We start from the raw sequence: 26,156 nt of genomic DNA on the forward strand, positions 1-26,156 counted from the left end.
TGGACATGAACACTAAGCCCCGACTCGCTCTCAGAAATGCAGACACAGGGGCCTCCCTGGGTCTTGCACGAAGGATGGGGGTACACCACGTACCCCAAGCCAGCCTGGGGAGGACGCCCTCGAGACGTAAACACGGAGCTGGTTTTCCAGGAGCCTTGTGGGAGGGGAGCTGGGGTCCCGAACTACAAATTTCTGTGATCGCTTTGTTATTTTTAAAAAGCACGACCAGCACATTTTCACAACGAAGATCAGTGGATGCTGGACACTCATGAAAGAAGAAAAAAATATCAAGTTTCGGTCACAGCTCTAAGGCAGACATTACATTTTTCACAAGGACGGAAACAGAGACACCTAACGCTGGGCGTTAAGGAAGCGGGTTCGCGCGGCCCTCACAGCACCGTGGCTTGGACGACGATCTCCGGGTTCTCGATGTCCTTCTTGCTCTGGACCATCCTCAGCTCCAGCTGGGCCGGGCTGGGCTTCAGTCCTTCCCCAGCCCTGGCTGCAGAACAGGCAGAGCATTAATGATGGGAACAGAGCCAGCGGAAGTTATCCCGGATCTGTCTCGTCCTTCCCTCGCCCTTGTGAGAGCCCCCAATGCTCTGGATCACCCCTGAGTTCCCATCTCAGCAGGGAGCTCCACAACGCTGCCCCCTGCCCCAGCCCTAAAGGCCAGCGCCAGGGAGATGGCGGGAGCCACAGCCCTGTTCACAATGCAGCACTGCACCCCTGCCAGCCCGTGAGGTGGTACCTTGTGCACACTTGATGGTCCGCTGCAGGACATGGTGCATGGCCGACACGGTCTTCTCACAGGCCACCTGCAGGGAGGAGAGTACACTGAGCCCCCCGCCCCCAGGCCGCCTGGATGGGACTGTCCACTGACAAGGCACTGGGGATCCACAATCACACGCTCCCCCCGTCACGGAGCAGTCGCTGCAAAGATCCCAGGAGAGCTGAGCAGAGAGGCCTGTGTACTAAATGGACCGCAGGCAGCTCTGCCAATACTGCCTGGCATGTAGTAGGTGCTTAATAAGCATTTCTGGAAGGAATCAGTTGTAAAGAATCTACACGGGAAAGAGCTCCTGCCCCAGAGCTGGCCAAAGTCATTGCTTGCTGGCCTCTCAAAGTTAAAAACTCAGGGCTTCTCAGGTGCTGGGGAGGCAAGTGGACTCCCTCCCCAACGCTGGGACCCAGGGCAGAACTGAATCAGGGGTTGGCTGAGGGCGACCAGCGAGGCCTCCTCTGGGCACCAGCTGGCCGTGAAGCAGGTCCGTGCTCACCCTCCGCCCTCGAGGGAAGCGGGGTGGGGAAACCACAGCATTTCAGTGCTCGCCCCTGAGCCCGTAGGTGAGGGGAAGGGCCCCATCCCAGCCGTGCATTTCACAACATGGAACTGACTGCTGGGGAGGCTGTGAGCCTGACCCCCAGGGGAAGGACGGCTGCCCAGAAGGAGGTCAAAGGGCATGGGTGCGCCTGAGCACGCGAGGGCACTGTGGACATTCACACACAAAGCGGGGGCATGGGGGACAATCCCCAGGAAGAGAGGGGTCTCCAGCAAGTCTGACTGCAGCGGCTGTATTTTAGGACGAGCTGTCACTGGATTTCCCTCCTGCGTGACGCGTCTAGACCCCGAGCTGCTGAGGCTACAGCTCCCCTGGCATCCTCAGTGAAGCCCTCCCTTTTCGTCTGGCTCAGGACCCCTCCTGGCCCGGGCCCGGCGGACTCCAGCTCTTGACACATTCTCCCGTTTGCGCCCCACTGACCTTGAGATTGTTCGGGTGCTTGTGTGTCCACGCCAACAGCATGGCAGCAAAGAGGTCCCCGGTGCCCACGAAGACTGCGTCCACCTTGCGCATCTCCATGCGGATGCGCTGTGTCACCACGGAGCCGTCGGGGGTCCCTGGGGGGAAGCGTCCGGCAGCTGGGCCCCCAGACCCTCCGCCGGCAGAGGCCTCGCAGCCCGGGAACCGGCTTGCCCTCCCCTGCACAGCGTCAGGGGGCTCAGCCTGCAGGGATCCCCCATGCCTCCCAGTGGCTGCCCGTCCCAAGTGAGAAAGTGAGAGACTGGAGCCCCGGAGGGCCACAGGGTCAGGGCGGCCTGGGGGACACCACGCAGCCTGAAGACGAGGGGCCGGAACATGCGATGATGTGTGATGGGAGCCACGGGGGTGGGGGTAGAGCTGGAGGGACCGTGCTCACTCACTGAGGTCGGGGTGCGTGCGTGGGCGTGTGTGTGGATGCACACTGTGCACCTGTGAGTGTATCTGGGTGTGTAAGTGTCCTTTTGCACAGACACAGAGGGGGTGGTGACAGCTACACCTGGCACGGCTCGGGGCAGCGGGTGTGACCCCAGCCTTCTGTCATTTTACGCTGCGGCATCAGCGTAACTGAACGACTGACACAGCAGAGCGCGAACGGTCCTCCCAGCGATGTCAACATCAGCTCTGAGGTGGGGGGCACGGGGGGAGGCAGGCCTGGGGACACCTGGCTCCCCGGGAGCCGGGCTCCAGCTGGGCTGGTCCACGTGACCCCCAAGCCCGTAAGAGGGGATGTCATCTGTGTGCCGCCAGCACGGTCACAGACACCTGCGTGGTAACCGCGGGGGGAGCAGTCAGCACCCCACGCTCCCCACACCCCGATTCACGGAAACCTCTCCTGGCTCTGTTTTCAGTCTGATCTCTCTTGGAGCTGTCGGGAGTTGGGGAGATTGGCCACCTGCCGAGTCAGGCTCGATTTTCTTTCCACTGCATCCAAACCTCGGAAGCCTCGAGGGACGCGGCAGGAAGGCGGGAGGGAGCCCGGTGCCGGGCAGGGACTTACGAGTCCTCTGGCTGCCCAGCGCGATCAAGTAGCCGCTGCCCCTCGCGGACAGCAGGTCCGAGCTGGTGATGACCACCGTGTCGGGGCCCATCGAGTGCAGCACATCCATCACCTGCCGGACACGGGGAGCGCATAAGGCGCTCCGTGGCCACCCGAGTCGGGGCCCTGGCGGCCCTCACCCGTCCCCCACGGCCCCTCAGCTTCTTACAATCTGCCTGGATGGGACAGAGACAGCGAACAGGGGCCACGCCATGGGCCCCGCCCCTGCCCAGCAGTGACAGCTCTGCCAGGTCCCAGCCGTCCCAGTTCCCTCCAGCCTCAAGTCCAAGGGTGCATGTCTATCGGTCCCAACCTGCACCCCGTCTGTGCCCAAACCCTGGAGGAAGGAGCCAACCAGCCAGGCCACCATCTTCTCTTGCCTGGGCTCCGGGGCGGCAGGAGCCGTGCCCAGCAACCATCAAGCGAGGAGCGCTTCCACGCTGTCCATCCTGGGAAACTATGCACTCCTTTATCCATTCAACAAACGTCTACCGCCCCCTCCCCAGCAGCACGCCGGGGCAAAATGCTCACCGGGGTGAACTGGGGCTCAGGAGGGGTGGGAGGTGGGAGGCCTCGTATCAGGCAGGAGGCTATGCCGCCACTAACCCTCCCCTCATTGGCCCGGGGCCTGCAGGCTGGGGAGGTAACCGGCCAGAGGGTCACCGGGTAATGAGGAACAGACGTCACTTTGGGTGGCTTTTTTTTTTAAACAGCTGTAGGTGGTCCCGTTTTCCTTGTGCAAAAGCCTCAGAGAAGTGCCTGTGAACACGCCCTGCGAGCACAGGCTGTCCCCGGCCACACACACCCAAAGACCACACACACGCGCACACACTGCATGCACGCATATACCCCCAGCACACAGATGCACGTATGTGTACTCCCACACGCCACATGCACACACACAACGCGTGCACATGCCCCAAGTGCAAGCATACACACCCCCTCCACCACACGCACGCACATGCACACCACCCCCACACACACACGAAGTGTGACACCAGCCCAGCACCCACCCTGCACTGGGTACCGTGAGTTTCCTCTGGTTCCCAAGCTGGGCAGGTGTGTTAGAGATGGGGTCACTGTGCCCACGGCCCTGCTTCTTTCCTGCCCCAGGGTCACCTGGCTCTGAGACCCCCCAACCGCTGTGCCAGCTCAGAGCAAGGCCCTCAGAACAGGGAAGGGGGGTACTCCCAGCCTGCTCTCCTGCCCCAGTGAGCCCTCCGCCTATCGGGGAAACAGACACACAGCCCCACGGGCCCAGGGGTGACCACGACTGGCCGCCGCCAGCTCTGACCCAGGACCTGGCTCCTCCAAGTGTGTGTTTCCTGGACCGTGAAGTGAGCTCAGCCTCTGAAGAGGCCCAGACGCGGAAGGTGTGAGGCCCTGGCAGCCCCTGGTGCTCTGGGCATGCAGTGCAGGGGTGGCAGACCCCACCTGAGGATAAATCCCAGCAATAGACCTATGGACCCTCGGCAAGTACCGAGGGAAGGTTGAAAAGAGCTTTGAAGAAATCTCGCCCAGGGCTGCGGTGTCAGCTCCTGCCTGAGAGGCCCAGCCCGCCCTTCCCTTCCGGAATCCTGCCTTGTGGACTCCAGAAATGCCCAGCCAGCCCACAAAGATACGGGTCCATTACGCGCAAGGAATCCTCCCATTCACACACACGCACGTACACGCACACACACCACATGCACTCTCACACGTGCGTGCAGACACACCCCGCATACACACACAGAGCCCGGGGTGATGTGCCCACAAGCCCGGGAACACCGAGGACTGCCAGCCGCCTCCAGAGGCTGGGGCAGGAAAGGACTCTCCCTACAGGCTGCTGACAGCACAGGCCAGCCGGCCAGCCTGGGCTCCTGGCCTCCGAAACTATGAGAGCAAAGCCCTGCTGCTCAGCCACCCCGTCTGCGGCGCTTTGCGACGGCCCCGGACGCTCATCCAGAGACAGCTGGGACGGGCAGCGCGCGAACCCAGACCCAGCAGGCACTAGGCTGCAGGTGACCAACCAAGGGGCCGAAACGGAACTTGCAAAGGTTCCCCGGGCCTCGGGTGGCTGGCTGATGGGAAGCCAACGCTGGCCACACAGGTGCCCGTCTCCTCTGCCGGAGGCCGTGCGGCTGTCCCTTCCCACCGTGAGCCGGGCTGCCTGTCCCACGCCAGGTACAGGAAGGCCTCCTTACCGCTAAGGCTTCTTCCTCGCTGTGGATCTTTCTCCCGCTCAGCAACCTGGGAGGCAGACAAGCACAGCTGAGCCATCGCCTGGAAGAGCCCCAGGGCTACCTACGGTGCACTGGTGACCCCTCCTGCCCCACAGGGAACTGGCTGGCACCTGCCCGCCGTCGCGGACCAGGCGGCCACCGTGTCTGGGGACCAGTCAAGAGTCAGTTTGAAAGGGGACTCACGGGACTTCCCTGGTGGCACAGTGGGTAAGACTCTGCACTCCCAACGCAGGGGGCCCGGGTTCGATCCCTGATCAGGGAACCAGATCCCACATGGGTGCCGCAACCAAGACCCAGCGTAACCAAATAAATAATAAAATAAATAAAAATAAATTTAAAAAGTAAAAAGGGACTCACACATCATGGGAGCGGGTTGAAGTTCCAGACCGTGGTTAACGTTTACACATAACAACGGGGAAGGACGGCCGTGCACGGTCACAGCACACGGTGCCACTGAGGGCAGCCAGCGTCCTCGCAAACAGCTGCAAATCTCAGTGCACTACGTTCCTGAGCCACCAACCATCAGGGACCTCCGGGTGAGCCGCCATCCCCCAGCATCGACAGGCCCGGGTGAGGGAACCCCAGGCCCCCATCCCTACTTTATAGGGCGGCCTCGGGGCCAGAGGGGATATCGCTGCTGGCCTAACAGAGCCGAACGCGATGGGGACACACCCACTGCAGTGCTCACGCCCCAAGGGCCCAGGAGCCACTCCTCAACCCCCTGAGTGCCCAGCTCTCCTGTCCATCGGGGGGGCCGGGCATCCAAGAAAGGCCCCTGGAAACACGGCGCTGGGCAGCGGGGCCGGCATGGTCCTTTTAACCTCGTGCAGAGATTTGGGATGTGGGTTTCAGAGCTCCGGGGCGGTGGCCCGCGTCAGCTGGCGTGGGCTCCCCGTCCCATCGCCCGTGTCAGCCACGTGCACCCCCGGCTTTGCCACAGCGCCTCTGCCCACTTCTGTCCCCAGAGGCTCTCGCTGCTCGGGGACCAGCATGACCACAGGGAGTCGGGGGGAAACGACTGCCCACTGCTGCTGACAACCAGTGCCCGCCCTGGCGCTCAGGTGGGCTGGCAGCTCCCTGCCCCGCAGACTGGGACTCTCCAGCAGGGTCCCTGTCACTCTCCCCATGGGGATGGGGGGTGGGTCTGACTGCTCCAGCCGACTCAAATGACTTACTCAGCCTCAAACTGGTTGGGGGTGATGATGTCTGCAACCGGCACGACCTTCTCTCTGTAAACTGGAAGGAGGTCCTCAGGGACGTACTGCGGGAAAAAGACAGGAACAGGCTGACGTGTGAGGGGTGAGGGAGGGAGGCCAGGGTGGCTCGTGCTGGGGGAACCCAAGGCTCCAAGGGGTCCCGAGGCAGGGCTGGGGCAGCCAGCCCTGACGATCCGGGTCAGGTCCCCACTAGTGGCTTTCCACCGTATCCGTGTGATGACACCGCCCGCTCAACCCACATCAGCGTCGGGAACCCGGGCCCACAGTCTGCTGGTGTGTGGCTGGTGGGCTGAGGGTGCCTTTCATGTTTTTAAATGGTTGGGGGGAAAGTCCAAAGAAAAACAGTATATTCTGTGACACGTGGAAATTAGAGGAAATTCAAAGCTCAGTGTCCACACCCGAAATTCGATTAGAAAACAGCCATGTTCGTTCTTTTGCAAATCACCTGCGGCTGCTCGAGCTGCAACAGGGATGCACGGCCCTGAAATACCTCCTCTGGGGCCCTTCGTGGAAACCTCTTCTGCCAGCCCCGGCCCCTCCTTCCCGACAAGGGACAAGGACGTGTCTCTGGCCCGAGAGCAGTGTCTCGCCCAGGCAGACACTTTCAGAGTGCCGCCAACAGCCCCACGGCCCGCACCCCAACGCGGGGAAGCACTAACCATGGAGCCTTCTCCGTTCCACTTGTCTCCCATCACAGGGTCGCACACTGCGGGAGACAAAGGGCATCTCATCAGCTAAAGCGGCGGCGCTGAGAGGCGCGCCCCGCATCTGACTTGTTGTTAAGTTTCACACGCGCAACTAAAATGGGAAAAGCACGGCCTCCCGTCCTCATTTACCTCCTTACCTGGCATTTTGCATTTTGCTGTCCGAGCCCCACCTGGGGAGTCCCTCACCCCACCCAGGGACCGGGTGGTCACACGCCCCACCCTGAAACTGATCACAGCCCTGTGTGGCCACCGGCTTCTCTCACCCGCCCCAGACAGACGCCAGGTTCACCGTGAGGTCGCGTGTGAGGCTCTTGTCCCCAGACAGAGCCCGTGTGCTGGGAGGGGCAGAACGTGAAGATGGGAGCCCAGAAAGAAGGAGGCTGAGCCGCCCGCTCCTGGGGCTCCCAGCACCTACCGTACACGAGCCTGGAGTTCTGCTGCTTCAACTCCCGCACGATGTCCACCACCGTGGCCAGGAAGGACTTGTCTCGCGTGTAACCTTTGGGAGGGACAGAGAACTCTCGTCACCCAACCACGGCAATGGCGCCATCAAGCCCATCTGCCCAGAGAATGGCAGGCAGTGCCCAGACCCTGCAGCCGGGGCCAAGACAGGTGCCCCCCACAACCGTAGGCACCAGGGGACACCGGGCATTTCCCAAAAGGAACGTTAACTTTTACAGGAAAGGAAGAAGCCGCGGGTGTACGAGGACCGTTCTCCTTCCTCTTTTCCATTTTCCAGAATCCGCATGTTCACTTCTAACCACGTATATAAATAAATGCAACCACGTGGGCTTGTAAATGAAACCAACACACCAGGTGTCAGCGTGTTGCTTATCTGGGTGTTTTTGCCTCAGACCCCTTCCCAACACCCCACCTGTCCCCCGCCGTGAGCGTGGAAACCCCAGTATGGAGACGTGGCACAGCCAGGACCCCCAAGGTCATGCGGTCACTAGGGCCCCACTGAGTTCCTGATGGCAGGACCATCCCTCCTTGAGGGAGGCAGGGACCCCCCCGGTCCCGGCACCCCGTCCCCTGGGCCTCACCCGTGAGCACGTAGTCATACTTGTTCACGTCGTTCAGCTTCAGCCCGTCGTACAGCTCATGGAGCTCATCTGAGTTCAGCACTTGGCCCTTCCAGTGTGAGTAGCCTGGTGGGGGGAGAGCAGAACACGCAGGCCCTGACGCGTGGGGCACGCGGGCGACACGGCCCTCGGCAGGTCCCCCCCGAAAGCGCATCTGGCTCCGACACGTTCTGGGGTTGTTATTACTGAGTCCGGGGTCCACCCTCCCACCCGGTGCAGCGAGGGCCCAGCTCTGCAGGCCGCCTGAGGACGCCTGTGCAGCCTGCATTGCACCAACAGACAGGACGCAGGGCTGCGAAACTTCTCCTTGTCCTTGGCAGGGCACCCGGGAGCGTCCCCATCGTGTCACGGTCCCTGGCTTTGCCAGCCTCTCCTGTGCACGTCCCCCATCCAGGCTGAGTTGCTTGAAGACTGTTACCTGCGCACCCTGGCAGGTAGGGGCTCCTTGCACCCCCACCTCCATCCAAGATAAGCTGCAACGGATCCAAGTCTCGGGCCAAATCCTGACCAAGAGCCGAATGTGGACCAGAAAGAGGCTGTGGCCCGGGTTCCTGACCCGACAGACACCCCGGTGAAGCGCCCACAGGGCAGGCAGGAGGCCCTCTCGAGGTCCCTCGGGGCGGGCGCACCCCACCAGGGACACCCCGCAGTCTGCCCACGGCAAGTCCATCCTGGCAGCTCTTACGCCAAGAGGGACCACTCAAACGGATGGGTTCCTAAGCACATGAGTAAAAGCCTCGGGGAGGGCTGATTTCTATGACAGCAAAGTCGAGTACAGACCACGGGAAGCAGATCCCGGCCACAGCCCCAGACCCTCCCTGCCGTCTCGGGTGTTGTCCTGCAAGTCCCGCACCGGCTGGGCTGTGGGCCTGGAGAAGGGGCTGCGGCGCCCTCTGTGCCCGTGGGGCGAGGGCTCTCCTGCCGCGGAGGGGCCAACACCCGACAACACCCGTCAGCAGTTCTCCAGGACGGCGTGGCCTCTGGTGGACGCCCATTAACCAGTCGGGAGGGCCATAGGCAAGGAGGGTCCACCAAGGCGAGGTGACCCATCTCTCGCAGGGCTGTCCCCCAAGGCTCAGGTGTCTGCTAAGAGCTCGCAGCCTCTGGCTGTGTCCCCGCAGGTGTTGCTGCCACAAAATCCCACCGGCCCAGGCGGGAGGAGCAACGGCCCTTCCTGCCCCTTGGTTTTCCGAACATCATTCCAGACATGGTGGTTTCTTCTTTTTTTTTTTTGGCTGCGCTGTGTGGCTTGCAGGATCTCAATTCCCGAATTCCCAACACCGTGCGGTTTGACTCCGTAGCACATGTACTTCTCTTGTCCTAGGGCTGCTGTGACCAAGAACCACAGGGGCTCCCACAGTTCTGGAGGCCAGAGTCCGGGATCACGGTGTCGCAGGGCTGGTTGCTCTGAGAGCCCCACGGCGGGCTTCTCCTGCGTCCCCACGTGGTTGCCCCTCTGGGCATGTGTCTGTGTCCTAATCTCCTCCGTGGGCACCAATCAGGTTGGAGCAGGGGCACCCCAATGACCCCATGTACCTTTTAACTGCCTCTTTAAAGACCTTATCACATCTGAGGTCCTGGGAGTTAGGACTCTGACACGTGAATTGAGGGGACACAGTGCAGCCCGTGATGTGCAGTCAGCCCCCGCCAGGTCTCAAGCATGGGTCGCCCCCCACCCGGCGAGCCAGCTTCCTAACATGATGAGAAGGTTCGGGCCCACTCCTTTTACTGCCCCCCCCCACCAACCCAGCCTCTCCTCTCCAAACTCAGGAGACCCTTCTGAAACACAGGGGCACTCTGGTCCTCTGTCCAACCCACCCAATTTACAGTTTACAGATGAAAAAACAAACTCCGCAGAGGCCGAGCCGGTGACCCCGAGGGACCCAGTTCCTCCCTGCACGTCTGCTGTAGGCACCTGGTCCTGCGCCCCCAGGGGGTCACCACCAGGCCTGGCAGCAGGTCACACCCCAAACCCTACGTGCCTGGAAGGCTGGCCCTGCCCCACCCGCCAACCCCCAGCCCTGTCCAGTTTCTTCCAGCCGCTCGTCCAAGGGCTCGGCTCTTGCGTAACAGGAAACTCGCTAAAGGAACAGCCACAGAACACCGGCTGCTGCTTCAGAGCCCAGCGCTGCCCTGGAGCGGGGCGGCGGGCATCATCGTCTAATGTCTAAGCCAACTTGGCTCTTTCACTTAAAAAAAAAAAAGGGGGTAGTTAAACCAGCCAGTAAAACCCGTAAGCTCTGAAGGGCTTCACTGGGTTGACAACTTTTGGGGACGTGTCCAAATGTCACTGTGCCCAGCACTCTGAAAGCAAAGGCAGGAAAGGACTCTTAGTGGGAACTGTAGCCTTTTCATCTGAACCCAGTGTGCTGTTCCTCCTCAACGGGTGACTTGTGACACCCCCTCCCTTCCAAGAACCCCACCCGGAAGAATCGGGCCAAGGGGAAGCACCCTTCCGTGTATCTGGTCGGCACTCGGCCAGCAGTTTCTGGGACCTTCCGTGCTCTGAGATTCCGTCAGTGTTCAGAGTAATTTCAAAGAAGGGATGTGGGAATGTTTCCAAGAACTGAGAGGCTTTGTCCCCCTGCCAGCACCAGCTCAGGGATCCCAGGTCAGGGCGTCTCTGAGGCCATGGGGGTGGGGAGCCCGGGGCCCTTGCCTGACACCTTGGGGGCTTTCCAAGGGCTGTGACCCTCACGAACCCAAGGCGGCAGCGATCGCACAGCTTTCTGTGCACAGAAATCCTTGGGGTCCCCGTGCATGAAGAGACACACACACGAGCTCCCCGAAGCTCTGGCTTTCACGAGAAAGGTGGGATCTGCTCCCCACCCAGTCCACAGTGCCACCCAGGCTGGGGGGCCCAGAGCAGGTACGAGGATCACCGTCCTTGGTTCACGGAGGAAAGCGGGGGGCCGAGAGGCCACGTCACCCGCCAGGCCATCCAGTTCCAAAGCAGCCACACTGATTTAAACACGCAGCCGGCAAACCCAGGCCCCCTGAGCCCCGTGTGCACGTGCTGCGCAGCCTCGGCCAGGACCACACCCCCGGCTCCATTTCCCGTCTGGAAGGTGAGCGGCCGCGTCCTACGCCCACACTCAGCTCTGCGAGGACCGCTGAGGCTGACGCCTTACCTGTGTGGTTTGAAAACTGGACAGAGTTCACTGCGTCGACCTCAAACCCCAAAACCTGCAAGACGGACAGAGAAGGAGCGGGTGTAAGAGAGCTGGTGGGCTTCCAGGGACCCACGGCAGGTGCCTGACCCAGCCTGGGGCTGGCTGGAGGGTCCCAGACGTGGAGGACAGGAAGCGGGGGAGGTCTCCCCAGGTCAGCCTCAGCACCTGCACTTCCGGTGACGTGCGTGGAGGCGACGGGAAACATGTCGGGGAGCAGGCACCCCTGAAGGGCCAGGGCTCAGAGGCCACTGCCTGCCCGCTGGAACTCAGCACATCACTTCCGGAAATGCCACCAAATGGAAGTGCTCACAGAGACCAGCAAGGCATCCATCTGTCAGGACACAGGGCAGTGAGGTCGTCTGTGTTCCGGCCCCCAGCCCAACGCAGGGGCAAGGCCAAGGGCTCCCAATCCCTCCCTGGGAGCCTGGCTTGTAGCCCCTGCATCGTCACGTGCCAGCTGGGGAGAAAGAAGGTACCCAGCCCGGAGCCAAAGGTCCTAAGCGATCGCAGGCACAGACCCGCTCCCAGACGAGAGAGGGACCCCACCCCACAGGGCCAGCCTCACGCGGTCCCAGCTCAGGTCACCTGGCCGCCGGGGGCAGGGCGGTTAAGGGAGGGGAGGGGTGGCGCTCTGGTGCCGAGAGAGCCCGAACACAAGGTCTAGAAAGTTCACTTCCAGCAGTCAGAGCAGGTGACTGGAGAAAAGGTAAAGCCAGCGCGGAGCTAAAGTCAGGTCTGTGAAGTAGAAGCCCCCCTGCTTAATGACGGGGACAAGAGGTTGTGTCTAAAACGGCCGGACGTCTCCACAAGTCTGACAGCGTGTCCCACAGCGGTTTTTCCTCGTGCGTATCTCTACTTTCCTATTTTTCTGCATTGAATCGGTCTTGGTTCCTTCGGGTGAACTGAGGTACAGGACACCGCAGATCCCTCGGCGGGAGAAGTCACATTCCCTGTGGGCCCCCTCGGCCCTCGGCCCTCAGAGGTGGTGGGCATCAGGGCCCAGGATCCCCGCCAGGCCCCACCGGCCTCTTCCAGGCTGGCCTCACCGCCATCGCCGTGCGCAGACCCGGGACAAGGACCCCGCAGTGTGGTCCCCTCCCTGCCTCTCAGAGCATCCACTGCATCGCTCCACACGGCCAGCCACCCCAGCTGCCCAAGGAACGCGGCCAGCACGGCACCAAGACCCCGTGCAGGGCCCTGTGCTCAGGGTACAGCCGGGAGGCACCACCCACCCGGGCGAGGCCGGACACCCAGGAGTCCACCCAGCGTGAGCGGCACCCAGGGCCCGGCCGTGTCCTGCGGCACCAGGTGGCCACCCCCGAGGGGCAGAGCACAGGTGACCAACTCAGGCCTTCTTTCGTGTCCCCCCACCCCTGGGGAGGCAAGGGGCTCATGCGTGGACTCTGACCACGGCCGCCTTCCCACACTCAGTCCAAACAAGCTCAGGGCCAGCCTGCCTCTGGAGCCACCACCCCGGACCGACATCGGATTCGCTGCCTGCCGGGAGCTGAGCCTTCCTGGGCGCCACCGCTGGGGGAGGGTCTTCCCACCCACGGGTTCTGGGGAGGGGGCTGAGCTGAAGGCCACGTCATCCACCAGGCGGTGGCCCGGCACCTCTGCCTCCTGGTGCGTCTGCTCCCGCCCCTGCCCCCTACCCCAGGCCACCAGCGCGGCCTCTCGGAACCTCCCACGCGACCCACCATTTCCCACCCCCGCCGGCCCCCTCCCCGCCTCGCACACGGTGCCCCAGGGGCTGGCGCTGAGCCACCCTGGCACCTGCCCGGAAGGGTCCCTCCTCCTCTCCTGGACTCGCCCCTCCCCCCTCTACGGCGCTCCTGCCCTACCCCCCAGGGAAGCTGCGACCCTGTTCTTTGGGACGAGGCACAGAGCAGGGCCTGATGAGTATTCGCTCATTTGACACACACATCGGTCTCACGCGCGCCCCGCTCTACACCCTGGCCCCGGTGCCCAGTCCCCTCCGTCCTCTCCCCACCCCCAGCCGGGTCTCAGCTGGGAAGTTCACTTCCACACGAGCCACCAGAGACCCCACCAAAGGAGCCACACAAGCCGGGGAAGCCGGCAGCCACCGGGGGAATCAGGAGACAGTGCCCTGCGGGGTGGGAAGTGGGGCCGGCCCCTGAGCTCAACCGCTGAGCTCACTGCTGCAGGAGGAGATGCCGCCCACCGGGGACTCCCAGCGAGACGTGGACCGTGACCTTCGGGCCCTCTCTCTCCTGGAAACCACAAAAATGAGAACGAGTGACCCTTTTATAACTGATCCTCAAGGACAGAGAAAGGGAGGAGACGCAGCAGGTGAGCAATTCCACCAACTCTGGAAACAGACACTGCACAGCCCAGGTAACTGAGAATCTCAGCACCTGCGGAGGGGGGACGCAGGTGAGAGCGGGGCCCCCACCCGCAGAACCTCTCGGAGAGACGGAGGTCGGGGAGAGAGCATGGAAACCCCGGGCCGTGGCTGCCCCAGGGGCCCCATCGTCGGCCACTGTGCCCTGGCTGTGCGTGCCTTCCTGTGCACCAGTAACTTCCCAAACCTTCCCTCCCTCTTCACCTGAACAACACCAACCAACCTTCAGGTCTCACCTCAATATCGCGAACAGGCAAAGCTCCCTGGCCACCAGGATAGCGTCTCTCCGGGCGGTGAGGGTAGTGACTCGGGGTGTTGGGGGGGGGGGGGCCTGGGTGCAGACGAGGACCACACCCCAGCTCTCCACGGGGGCGGTGGTTACCCAGGCGCGCTCCCTTTGTGAACACGTATGGAGCTACACGCTTATGACGTGTATTTCAACGTCTTTCTAAAAATTTCAAGCCAGTATTATGAGGACTTAAAGTAATAAAGCAAAAATCAAGTCTTCTTAAACTAGAAACTTAAAATTGGCACTTTGCAACTTTACTTGCCAGATTTCACGGCCTCCTAGACAGAGCTTGCGGTATTCCAGGTCCCTAAATTCTAATCGACTTCAAAGAAACAAGATCTGAAGCAACGATGACACACATCCTGAAAATCCTTTCAAAATAGCCTGCTCCACTGCTTCTGCATGCACAGATAATTAATCCTTTAGAGCCGCCACATTGGAAGCCACTGGCCTCTGCTTCTAAACGGTAGCGCTAAGCCCCTGGGCTGGCATCTCCATTTCACCTACCAGCAGCTTATGAATTGGCATCAGAGGCTAGTGTGAGGGCAGGGCCGGGGGACGCAGCAGGAAGACAGGGCACAGGGCCAGGCTCCAACATGGGAGCCCCTGGACCCCAGAAAAAGGAGGTGCCTGCTGTTAAAACCTAGTCTTCAGCTCAACACCCCCCACACACCTTTTGTACTCAGCTCTGGGATCTGGGACTGCGACCCCGGACATCACATCCCTGCTCAACCAGGGGCTCCCGACTGAGCACTGAGGGGAAGAGACTGGGAGATGGGGAGGGTCCTGCCCCTGCTGGTCACTCTACCCCAGCACCGCTCTTCACCTGCAGAAGGGGGGCCCCCAGAAGCAGCTGTGGTCTTTCCATTGCTCCCAGCACCCGCACTACACAGCCCTACACATCCCCCACCCCTCAGCTTTAAGTCCCAACCGTAGACAGACAGGGTGGGGGGGTCCCAGGAGGAAGAGGACCAGGCATGGCTTTCTTGACACAAGAGAAGCCACTTGTGGTCTAAGCCATGTGTGACCTAAGCCTGGTCACAGTGCTTGCCCCTGAACAGCTCTCAGCAATTAACGATCTTAAGGGAACAAAAGAATGCAGGAGCAAACAGTTATTAAGCAAGAGCAGTGACAACAGCAAAGGAAATCAACCAACTGTGAAGACACCCCGTTCTGTTTCCTCTTAGCTTACCCCTGGCTCACCCTTGCACAACCCCATCGAGTGTGGGTGGAAGCCCCAGGAGAGTCCAGCCTACTCACACGCACCCTCTAGGAGCAGAGTTCTCTTCTCCCAAGACAAAAGAAATAAAAGCAAAAATAAACGAATGGGCCATAATCAAACTTACATGCTTTTGCACAGCAACGGAAACCATCAACAAACCAAAAAGACAAGCTACAGAATGGGAAAAAACATTTGCAAACGATGTGACCAACAAGGGCTTGACTTCCAAAATACACAAACAGCACACACAGCTCAATAGAAAAAAAAAAAAAAACAACCAAACAAGCCAAACAAAAAATGAGCAGGAGACCTAAAAGACCTCCAAAGAAAACATACAAACGGCCAACAAGCACATGAAAAGATGCTCAACATCGCAAATTATTAGAGAAATGCAAATCAAAAGTACAATGAGGTACCACCTCACATGGGTCAGAATGGCCATCATCAAAAAGTCTACAAATGGGCTTCCCTGGTGGCGCAGTGGTTGAGAGTCTGCCTGCCGATTCAGGGGACACGGGTTCGTGCCCCGGTCCAGGAAGATCCCACATGCCGCAGAGCGACTGGGCCCGTGAGCCATGGCCGCTGAGCCTGCGCGTCCGGAGCCTGTGCTCCGCAACGGGAGAGGCCGCAGCAGTGAGAGGCCCTCGTACCGCACGAAAAAAAAAAAAAAAGTCTACAAATAACAAATGCTGGAGAGGGTGTGGAGAAAAGGGAACCCTCCTACACTGTTGGTGGGAATGTATATTGGTGCAGTAACTATGGAGAACAGTATGAAGGGTCCTTAAAGAACTAAAAATAGAGTTGCCATATGATCCAGCAATTCCAGTCCTGGGTATAAAGCCAGAATAGACGAAAACTCTAATCCGAAAAGACACACGCACCCCAATGTTTACAGCAGCAGTATTTACAATAGCCAAGATACGGAAGTATGAAACAAAATTCCTATTTTATGGCAAGACAAGAAAAATTTAAACATAAAAAAATGTTCTCTGCCCTTTGGCCTCCTCTCTCCCCCCACTTTGTATCATCTATCTGCATCTACAAACCTCCCCGTCGGCAGAAATACCTGCTCAGCCATAAAGAGTAACATTCTCCCAGCATCTACAAGACAATTCCTTAAAGATAACATTCCTTCTTGATCTTGTAAGGGGTCACATGGATTATGTAAACTGTCAATAATATGACATTTGATGCCTGGCTGTCTCCAAAAATTTATGTAACTGTGTCTTGACTTCTAACAGGCCTAACAGTTCTCAGAGCTTTCTGAGATGCTCTTCCTGGGTTATAATCCTCAAATTTGGCTTGAATAAAATTTTCCATTTCTTTCTTAGATTGATGGATTAATTTTTCGTCAACAGAAGCAACCTGTGTCCATCAAGAGAAGACTGGTTTAAGATGTGGTGTGTGTATATATTCATTCACTCATTCATTCTTCTACTTAACTCAGATTTATTAGGAGTCTACCCAGTGCTGGGCACTTTTCTAGGTCTTGTGAAATAGAGTTGAACAAAGTTAAGTTTTTTGTTCTCTTAGAGCTTATTTATGCGCACGCGCGCACACACACACACACACACACACACACACACACACACGCTGGAATATTACTCAGACATAAAAAAGAATGAATGCGGCCATTTGCAGCAATGGGGATGGCTCCAGAGATTATCATACTAAGTGAAATCAGACAGAGAAAGACAAATATTAGACAACATCACATATATGTGGATACTAAAAAATAATACGAAACCAGAAATAGACTCACGGACACAGGAAACACATGTGTGGTTAGAGAAGGGGAAAGGAAGGCGGGGAAGGGATAAATTAGGAATATGGGAGCACGTCACTACATATAAAACAGAGAAACCACAAGGATTTACTGTATAACCCAGGTAATTATATCCTATATCTTATAATAGACTATAATGGAAAATAATCTGAAAGAATATATATGTATAACCGAGTCCCTGTGCTGTACACCTGAAACTAACACAATATCGTAAATCAACTATGCTTCAATTATCACAATTTCGTAAATCAACTATGCTTCAATTATCGAAAAGCAAAGCAGAGTTCTCTGGCTGGGGTGGAAGAGGCAGTCAGCGTGCTCTGAAGGAGAAGACATCGTGCACTGCTGGCCCTGAACTCAGAGGCCCCTCGAGGAGCGATGCAGCTGTGCAGCCATAATGCTCACGCTGATGTCAGTTATATTTACATCAGCAGGTCTGTAACGATCCCAGCACACACTCCTCCACTAGTTACTGCATTTCACGGCAAGGCTCACTCACTAACGTGGCCGCATCCCAGGCCCGGGAACCAACAAGCCTGTCTTCCCACTCACACCGGGGAAGCTGGCCCTGCCCCACCCCTGCTATTTTCACCATTTACCAGCAACAAGACTCATTTTAAGGAAAAAGAGAAAGAGGGGAGGGGAGGGGAAGTGAGGCCTCACGAGATGAGAAACACCCCCTCTGGCCTCTCCCCTCCCCCCTTCCCCCCTCCGGTGTATCCCCCTCCTCCACCGTCCCCAGCCCGGCGCCAGCCAGGGGCAGATGCTCCTGGAATTCTCTGTGGAGATGGCCCAAGAGGGCCTGCTGTTTCAAGTCCTCACTCCCATCGTGGGAGCCTCTGTGCCGCCATATTCCCCTGGCCCCGGGGCCCCAGATGCACCTCACTGACCCCCAACCTTCTAGGGCTGCCATGGGATGAAGCCTAGACCACAGGCTGCACGTCCCACTGCCTGTGAATTCCACGCCGCTTTCTGAAGCCCCAAAAGCTCTGTCGCCTCTGGCCTCTGTGAGCTCCTCTCCTCAGTGTAGAAAAAGGTCTCTTGGCCCCAAGCCCCTGCTGGAAACCTTGCCTTCTCTGCCTCTGCTGGAGCACCTGGACTTGCGGGGATTTTAGGAGTTTGAACTCCCCGCCACCTGTGGCCCGTGGGCCTCGGGATGCAGGCCGGGGGCCAAAGCCAGGCCTCAGGCTCCGAGAGCAGAAAGAACTAGAGCCTCAGCCGAAAAGCACCACACCCAGCCAGCCTGCTGCCCACTGGGCTCGTGCAGGTCCGCACGTGACCACGTGAGCACAGCTAACGCCGGGGACGCGGTCTCAGAGCCGGGAGGCCCACCGAGATGCACAGGCAAAACCGAGGCACTTGGGCGAGGTCCCGGCGTCAGGCGCTGCTCCGCAACCCCACGTTCCAGCTTCCCACCCCTCTCCCGGGGCAGGGGAGACCCCAACGTCTGATGCGCAGGCGCACCTGGGGACAGTGGGGGAGGGCGGCGAGATGCGCCAGAGGCGTCCGGCCACAAAGAGCAGGGACGCCAAAGACGCCGTCCACAGAGGCCCCCGCCTCTCGCCCCACGCAGACCCCTGTCCACCTCTGCGGGCAGGGCATCCCTCCCCGAGGGCAGCTACACGTGCTGGGGGGCTGGGAGCCATGCTCTGATCCCGCGGCCTGCGGGGGGGGGGGGGGGTTATGTGCTCCCGGCTGCCCGCCCGGCTGCTACGTCATCAACTCACTGCTGACAGCCAGGCGGACACAGTGAGACCCGGTCGTTAACTCAGCAGAGCACGCAGACGGCAGGAGCGGGAAGCTCAGACCACCCTGGTTCCTCCAGGGTCAGTGCTGGGCAGCGAGAGGGGTCACTTCACCATCTTCAGAAACTCTCACTGCGGCTTGTTTTGCAAGACCTTTAGTCACTTTCCTAGGAAATCAGCTTTAGGAAAGAGGGGACACAAGAAAGCCCCATGCCTGTGATCGGCCTGATTAGCCTCAGGGCTGGGTGCCTGGCGTCCCTCACTCCACCCATCCCTGGTCAGCCCTACCACTCAGCTCAACCCCCAACCTCTAGTCTCCAATGGGAACTCCTACTGGAAACAGCCCTGTGTCCCCCGAAGCAGCCTTAAGTCCCAAGGCCACCTGTGCCCACGGGCACTCTCACCTCAGCATCATAGCCCCGGACCCCATCACCCCAGCCCCAGCCCTGCTCCCAGCACAGCGCACCCGCCCCGGCTCCCAGGCCTTGCACACTAGCCGGTCATGTTCAGCTGGGCTGCACTGCAAAGCCCTAAATAAAAGAAGTGGTTTCGCCCCAAGTTCCCAGTGGCACTGGCATCAGACGGGGGACAGGAAAGCAGCTCTGGGTCAGCAGGGGAGGGAGAAGCTGCCCCTCCGCGGCTGACCGTCCGATTCTAGCCCAAGGCCCGTGGCCGGACACCTCCTTCCCTTCTTCTTGAGAAACTCCATTTGTTCTACTCCTCGGCATCACTCTTCCGGATCACTCTGTGATCTTATTTCAAAAGCTCCGAGTGGCTGAGCACCAGGGGACATCCAAGCCCCTGAGCCCCACAGCCAACAGTCCCTGCTGTGCGCAGTCCCGGAAGCCACCTGCTGGCAGGCGCTTCCAGAGAGGTCCCTGTGAGGGGCGGTCACTGCAGCACAACACAGGGTGCCACCAAGCGTACAGCAATGCCGCACAACACGACTGCACAGGTGTCCACACACGTAAACACCCACACCTGAGCACGCACACGTACATGCTCACGCACATGCTACACCCACACACACCACAGACAATTAAGTTCGTGCTTTTCTGCATGAGAGGCAGAGAAGAATAACAGAAATCTCAGTCCCAAACTACGAGTCAGAAAATCAAGATATTAAGCAATTCGGGACCTTCTTGGGAAAATAAAGGCTGGAGAAATAATGAAGCAACACCCAAGTTCCAGGATTGGGACACACTGTGGATGAGATGGGGGCTTCCAGAGGCCAGAGGGGAGCAAGCAGATCCATGTGGCCTGCAGAGCACAGAACAGGGTGCCAGCCCCAGTGCGTCCCGCCCCGGGAAGTGCTGGGTGGCCGGAGTGGGGCCAGAGGGAGGTGCGCTTTGGGGCGTTGGCACTGTTTGCCAATGCATGTGTCACCATGAAAAATGCGAAGGCAAAAACTGTGTCTTTTAAAGGGCAGGTGACATTCTTCCAGTATCTTCCAAATGCAGTTCTGCTGCAAAGGTCATTTTTATCCCAGGAATTCTAAGGAAAAAAGTAAAGATTTTCCAAAGGACCAGGTATTTTGACCACAAATCAAGATACCTCCGGAGAAGACCACCTTGTGGTTCAGAGGGTTCTTCAATGTGAGAGGCTTGAAATAAACTCCTTATGGTCTGAAGCGCCTCCTTGGGACCCAGTCACGAGCCTCTAGGAGACGCTGGGTGAGTCGTCCACACGTGCACATGTGCTTCTAACACCCCAGGACCGTCCACCTCTGCTCAGCTCCTGTGGCCATGTCACTAGGCAAGGGAGGGGCCTGTATCCAGGTTTCCAGGCCAGGGGCCTCTCAGCACACCCACTGCCACCAGCCTGCCTCTTCCTGCGGGGTGTCTGAGCCAGCCCTCTGGCCATCAGGCCTGGCTTTGGGGTCCCTGTACAAAGAAACAGAGTCTCCACCCAGCCCTATTAGACGTCTCAGTTCTGCTTCTGTACCGAGGGGCCAGGAAACTCAGAGAATGAAGTGGATTTCTGCAGGCCCCAAACTGAAATGTCCCCCTAAACCATCTTCCGGGGCCGCCTGTGGTCTTGCCTTCCCATCTTGGCGACGTGGTGTTTAAATGGGTTCTGAGCTAAGGTCCCAAGTCACAATCTCAAGGCCACAGAATTCCATAATTTAATGTCCCTGCCCCCAACACGGCCCTTCAAGGAGGCACCGTGAGCCTCTGCTGACCCCTACCACAGAGGTCACACGTGCCTAAAGCAGCGGTGCCAAACTCCAGACACAGCCTCAGAAGGAGGGGCGCACCACAGAGCCGGCCCGAAGCCAGCTACCTAGCCGGCTGCACACCTTCAGACGGGCTTGTCCGCCCAGCAGAGCGGCTGCTGGCAGGAAAAACACCTGGCCACAGGGCTGGGAGGGAGACACAGGAGCCGCAGCTGAAGAGGCAGCCTGACGCCGCCGGTGCCATCCTTCCCAAAAAGGACAGCTTTTAGATGTTGTGTCAACTTCTGGGCCTTTAATTAAACCTCCAATTTGTGCCACTTTTAAAGTTCTCCGAACAGGCTCCTTCTAATCTACAGTGGATTGAACTGTGGCCCTTAAAATACATGTTGGCTGGGGACTCACGCACATACCAAATTGGAAATACGGTCCTTTAAGACATAATTAAGTTAAACATCTCGAGATAAGACCATACTGGATTATCTGGGTGGACCCAGATACACCCAATGACAGAGGTCCTTATAAGAGACACACAGGAGGGGGACATGTGACAGGAGGCAGGGATTGGAGTGATGCTGCCACGAGCCAAGGAGTGCCTGGAGCCCCCAGAAGCTGGAGGAGGCAGGAAGGACCCTCCGCTCCAGCCTCTGGAGGGGATGCAGGCCCGCCAACATCTTGATTTTAGGCTTCTGGCCCCTAGAGCTGCGGGAGAAGAAATCTGTGGTTTTTAAGCCCCCAGTTTGTGGCACTTTGTTGAGGCTGCCCCGGAAACGCATACATAAGCCTAAGCTTCGTGTACCTGCTGGATTTTCACCATCTACACCCGGGCAGTGTCCTGGGAGCCTGGCACCATCTAATTGCCAAGAGGGCTGTTCTCGCTGTGCATACGAGGCTTAGAAAGTCTCAGGAGGCACTGACGGTCCCCGAGTCAGATCTCCAACACCAGGGGCACAGGGTAGCCCCCCAGGCAGCCTCTCCAGCCCCCCCAAGTGCATCTTCCCATCTCCCCACGTCTGCGGGGCCCAGCCAGACCCCTCCTTCTCCTGCCATTTCCAAGTTCTCGTCCCATACTCAGCTCTGCGGATAACCACGCCTTTGGAGTCTCCAGCTGTATTCAGAATATATTCCCCAGTCAGCACAGCTCTGGGAGTTAAGGGACGGCTGGCTGGAATTGTGCAGGGAGAGGCCACTCCCAGGCTCCGCTGACCCCCAGCCCATCCTGGGCTAAGGCTGCTGGGTGCAAGCCGGGTCTGCGGGCCAGCGCCACCCATCTCCCTGCCTCTCCCTGATCCAGCTCACACATGGGGAGGGGAGGAAAATGCCTACATGGGACCCCATGGAGTATCCTGCAGTACTTACAAGGGCTCCGCAGCCTGGGCCCAAGCGAGAGGAAGACCCATGAGAAATCTGGACTCCAGGTAAGGAGGCACTAAGTGGTTAGCAAGCTAAGGAATCTCTGGAAATTGTGCTTGTTATGGGCTGAACTGTGTGCCCCAAGCTGGACCTCAAACAGGGACCGTGTTAGCGCTCAAGCCGCAAAGTAAAGTTTACTGTCTCACAAATCTAGAGGCTGGAAGTCCACTGGAACATGTTTTGAGGGCCACCCTCTCCGACTTTCTCCCTCTCCTCAGCTCTTTCCATCCTCCAAGGCTACGTCTTATTTCTGTAATTAGGAGGAGGAGGTAATGAGGGCAAAGGACATGCGTAAGGAACCCTAACCCACATCCAGTCCTGAGGGGGGTCCTGGCCTCCCCGAGATGCCCCAGGCAGGCTTGCTGCCACCAGCCCTACCACCTTCCTGTCTGGTCTTTCTGCACAGTGAGGGGTACGAAAAGCACCCTCGGGCACTGGGGCCACCTCATTCAGCAGCCAGCACCTCCCAGGCATCTCCCAGAGACGTTCACCCTCCCCATGTTCCCTGGCCCCAAAATGACGTGAGGCAGGCGTCGTGTCCATTCTACAGATGAGGCAACTAAGCACCAGAGGACTGAAGGCGGAAGGGAGCTTCTTCAAGGTCACGGGCTAAAGAACTGCCCCTCTTCCTGGGCCTCATAAGCCTCCAGGGGAGTGTGAACAAAGAGCCTGGCTCACTTCCCCGGTTCAACTGATACAAGCCTAAGTCTAACCCACTTCAGTCGCCCACCTGAAGAATTCAGGATAAAAAAAAAAACCTGGGAGGGCTTCGCTGGTGGCTCAGTGGTTGAGAGTCCGCCTGCCAATGCAGAGGACATGGGTTCGTGCCCTGGTCCGGGAGGGTCCCGCATGCCGCGTAGCGGCTGGGCCCGTGGGCCATGGCCGCTGGGCCTGCGTATCCGGGGCCTGTGCTCCGCAACGGGAGAGGCCACAGCAGTGAGAGGCCCGCGTACCGCAAAAATAAAAACAACCTGGGAGGCACTCTGTGCTTTAGGTAAACAGGCCCTAAGATACTTAGATGCGTATCTCAGAAAGAATTTCAATGACGCCAAATTCCTGCATCTTCCTATACTTAGAAAAGCACTAAAATCATTAACTTAAGATATCTGTTCTTCCTGATTAGCAGTAACCTTCTACCAAGATGACTGCATGTATTTCCCAGCTAAAAAGACATCACATATAAACTGGTTTCTCCCCAACCTCTTCAGAGCGGCATCTCCTGGGCTACGATCCTCAGTAAGTCCGCGGGGGAAAATAACCTTAAACTCACAAGCCTCATGTTGTGTGTTTTTCTTTAAGTAGACAGAAGGAGGTGCAGGGATGGATTAAATCAGAGGCAGAGGTGTCACCCCCACCCCAGGGATGACAGGAGGGAGATGACAACCTCCTACCTATGTCCCTCAAGCCCACAGGTAAAGATGCTGGATGCTGGGCACTGGGGAGACCCCAGGTAAGAACCGAGGTTCAGTCCTTAAGAGGCACTTCCCCAAGTGGGTGGTCCGGGGGAGCACCCCGTCAAGTAACTGGAAAAGGACATTTTGGTGTGGAAGTTGAGGCTAAGTGCTGGGAAATTCAGGAACAAGGAGAGCAGAGACAGAGTTTGCCCCAGGGAAAGAGAAAGAAAGGAGTGGCCGCAGGCGGGTGGAGAGGAAGGAGAGGCAGAGGCTCAGGGAAGCCAGCAGAGGCCTGCGCACCTCTGCACACCTCCGGGAAGGGCCGCTCCCCAGGCTCCCTCCCAGTGGGGGGCGGCTGCCACCGGTATCTGCCAGGGAACTGCCTGGTTCCAACTTCCCGTCTGCCCCTGCTTCAGGGGCCCTGCGCTTTCCCCCCAGCATCGTCCCACCGCACTGGCCCTGCCCAAGCAATCAGTGACCAAGAAGAGATGGGGCCTCCAGACAGGTGCAAGCGCGCACCCTGATTGCCCCCGCGGTCTGCAGCCCCAATGGTCAGAACGGGAGGGCCAAGGACCTCACATGATCTCCACAGGTGCTCACAGATCAGTGGCGGCTGGGCAGGTCCCTTGGACTTGAACCCCTGTACCTTTCCACCTTCAGTCTTCATTCCACTGCTTCCTCCTGCTTGCCTCAGGTCGGCCCTCAATCTCTACTGAGGTGGTTCCAACCCTCCCCAGGGTCCCTCCAGCCAGCCGACAGCCCACAGGCCATTGTGAGTGGGTGGCCCTTCACATCCTTGAGGGCCCAGAACAGGGACCTGGCACACACAGCAGGGGCCCGACACCGGCTCCTTACTCAGGGATGGGGCCCAGGGACAATGGACCAAAGGTGAGTGGTCCAAGAGAGCCACCACCTTGCCCGGACGCCCAGCCTCCTCCTGAGCCCACAGGGCAAGGAAGTGCCAGGGACCCCAATGCTGACACCCCAGCATGACACCCCACTGCACCCAGGCCTCCCCCTGCCCCTCCAAGGGCCGCCCAACCGTAACCTCGGGGCTGCGACAGGAAGCAGCAGGTGCCGGCTGATGAGCCAGAGAGACGGTGAGCCCCTGACCGAGGACAGGAGGGGGAGGCAGGAGGAAGCCCGCGGGCACCCCAGTAAGGAAAGGCTGACACATGTAACAAGCGGCTTCTAAAGCCAGACCCTGCACGGGCCCGAACTGGCCGCTGGGCTCTTCTTCTCCAGAGCCAACACCGGCAGGTAGGCCTTCTCTGCCCCGTCCCCTGCCCGGGACCACGTCCCCGGCACGGCCACTCGCAGGATGGAGCCCACCCTTGCCGCCCGGGGCCTCACTGCGGGGTTCCTCCTCCTCCTCTCGGCCAGCATATCCTGACCCACAGGGGGCGGGGACGGCATGGGGAGCCCACCAGGTGAGCAGTGCCTACACCTGCCTACCCAGCGCCCTCCTTCGCAGGGTCTCCGGCCGCGACGCCGCATTTTCTCGTCCCCAGGGTCGGGCCGGTGGGTGAGCACCGCTCGCGCCGGGGGCTTCATTCTAACCAAAGGCCCGCATCCCTGCCCCATCCCACCCGCAAGGGTCCAAGTGCTGCCCCAAGCCCCGCCCCCGCAAAGCGCCTGCCTCCCCCGCCCGCGTTGGGCACCCCGCGCTCCAGACCCTTGGGGCTGCCCGGCCAAGGTCACGCGGCCCGGCTGCGGCCACCCCTTCGCGGGCCCGCACGGCCGGGCGCGGGGACACCGCCGGGTTACGTAAGCGTACCTGCAGCGGGAACGTGGCCGCCCGGTTGCCCACGTAGCCGCGGACGACGTGGCTCTGAATGGAGAGCACCCGGCACTCCTCCTCCATGCCGGGCCTGCCGCGGCGGCGCGGGGCCGGGCGGGGTCAGCGTCTCCGCCGCGCGCTGGCGTTGCGCTCCGCTCGGCTCGGACCACGCTCCGGCTCTGCTCCGCTACCGCCCCGCTCGGCGCAGGCGCTCCGCTTGGGCTACAGGCCGCCTCCCTCTGACCTCAGCGCGCCTGGGTACCCGCGGGTCCGGCGCTGCGCCGGGGCGGGAAGGGGGCGGGGCCGAGGTGGGGCATCCGTGCGGGGCCCGCCCCCCCCGCCCCTGCCGGGGGACAGGGAAAATGCAGACCGCACCCCCGGCGCGGGCGACCCAGCCACGTCACTCAGCGCTCCTGGCACGTGGGCGGCCACCCTCCAAAACCCGGCGTGCACTTTCAGTTTTACCCCGTAGGGCACTGCAGCGCCGTCCGGCCTTCATCCTTCGGTTCCTCGGGCCATTCATTCACTCCACTGAGTTCCGCCCCCTGGCCCTGCGCCACGCCTCTAACCCACACTTCCCGGCGCCGCTGAAGTACGAGGCAGTCAGACAAGGACTCCCACGGAGGAAACGCACTGGTGCGCCGCCCAGAGAGTGGGCACGGGCAGGGGTGCCAGCAGAGGGGCGGCCGGGCTGGGAGTTACCGGGAGAGCCCTCCCTAGGGCCCCGTG

General features: G+C 59.6%; 1 protein-coding gene across 3 annotated transcripts; it reads right to left on the minus strand.

Moving 5' to 3' along the window:
• On the minus strand, positions 1 to 25,699 carry PDXK (pyridoxal kinase). 3 transcript variants are annotated; one of them, XM_029215376.1, is made up of 11 exons: positions 25,425 to 25,699; positions 11,219 to 11,273; positions 8,049 to 8,153; positions 7,421 to 7,504; positions 6,958 to 7,004; positions 6,257 to 6,342; positions 5,043 to 5,088; positions 2,821 to 2,932; positions 1,764 to 1,900; positions 752 to 818; positions 1 to 502 (listed from the first exon to the last, which is right to left on the minus strand). In XM_029215376.1, exons 1-11 carry the CDS (start codon positions 25,509 to 25,511, stop codon positions 390 to 392), a joined length of 939 nt encoding a protein of 312 aa, XP_029071209.1. In that variant the 5' UTR covers positions 25,512 to 25,699; the 3' UTR covers positions 1 to 389. The 3 variants fall into 3 exon arrangements, 2 of the variants coding, with proteins under 2 accessions (XP_029071209.1, XP_029071208.1); XM_029215375.1 differs by lacking the exons at positions 11,219 to 11,273; positions 25,425 to 25,699 and having other exon boundaries at positions 308 to 502; positions 8,049 to 8,615; XR_003792433.1 differs by lacking the exons at positions 1 to 502; positions 752 to 818; positions 1,764 to 1,900 and having other exon boundaries at positions 2,905 to 2,932; positions 3,029 to 5,088; positions 25,425 to 25,643.
• Positions 25,700 to 26,156: the final 457 nt, after the last annotated feature.

This window comes from Monodon monoceros, unplaced genomic scaffold (genome assembly GCF_005190385.1).
Source record: "Monodon monoceros isolate NGI ecotype Baffin Bay Population unplaced genomic scaffold, NGI_Narwhal_1 Super_Scaffold_11, whole genome shotgun sequence".
Lineage (NCBI taxonomy): Eukaryota > Metazoa > Chordata > Mammalia > Artiodactyla > Monodontidae > Monodon > Monodon monoceros.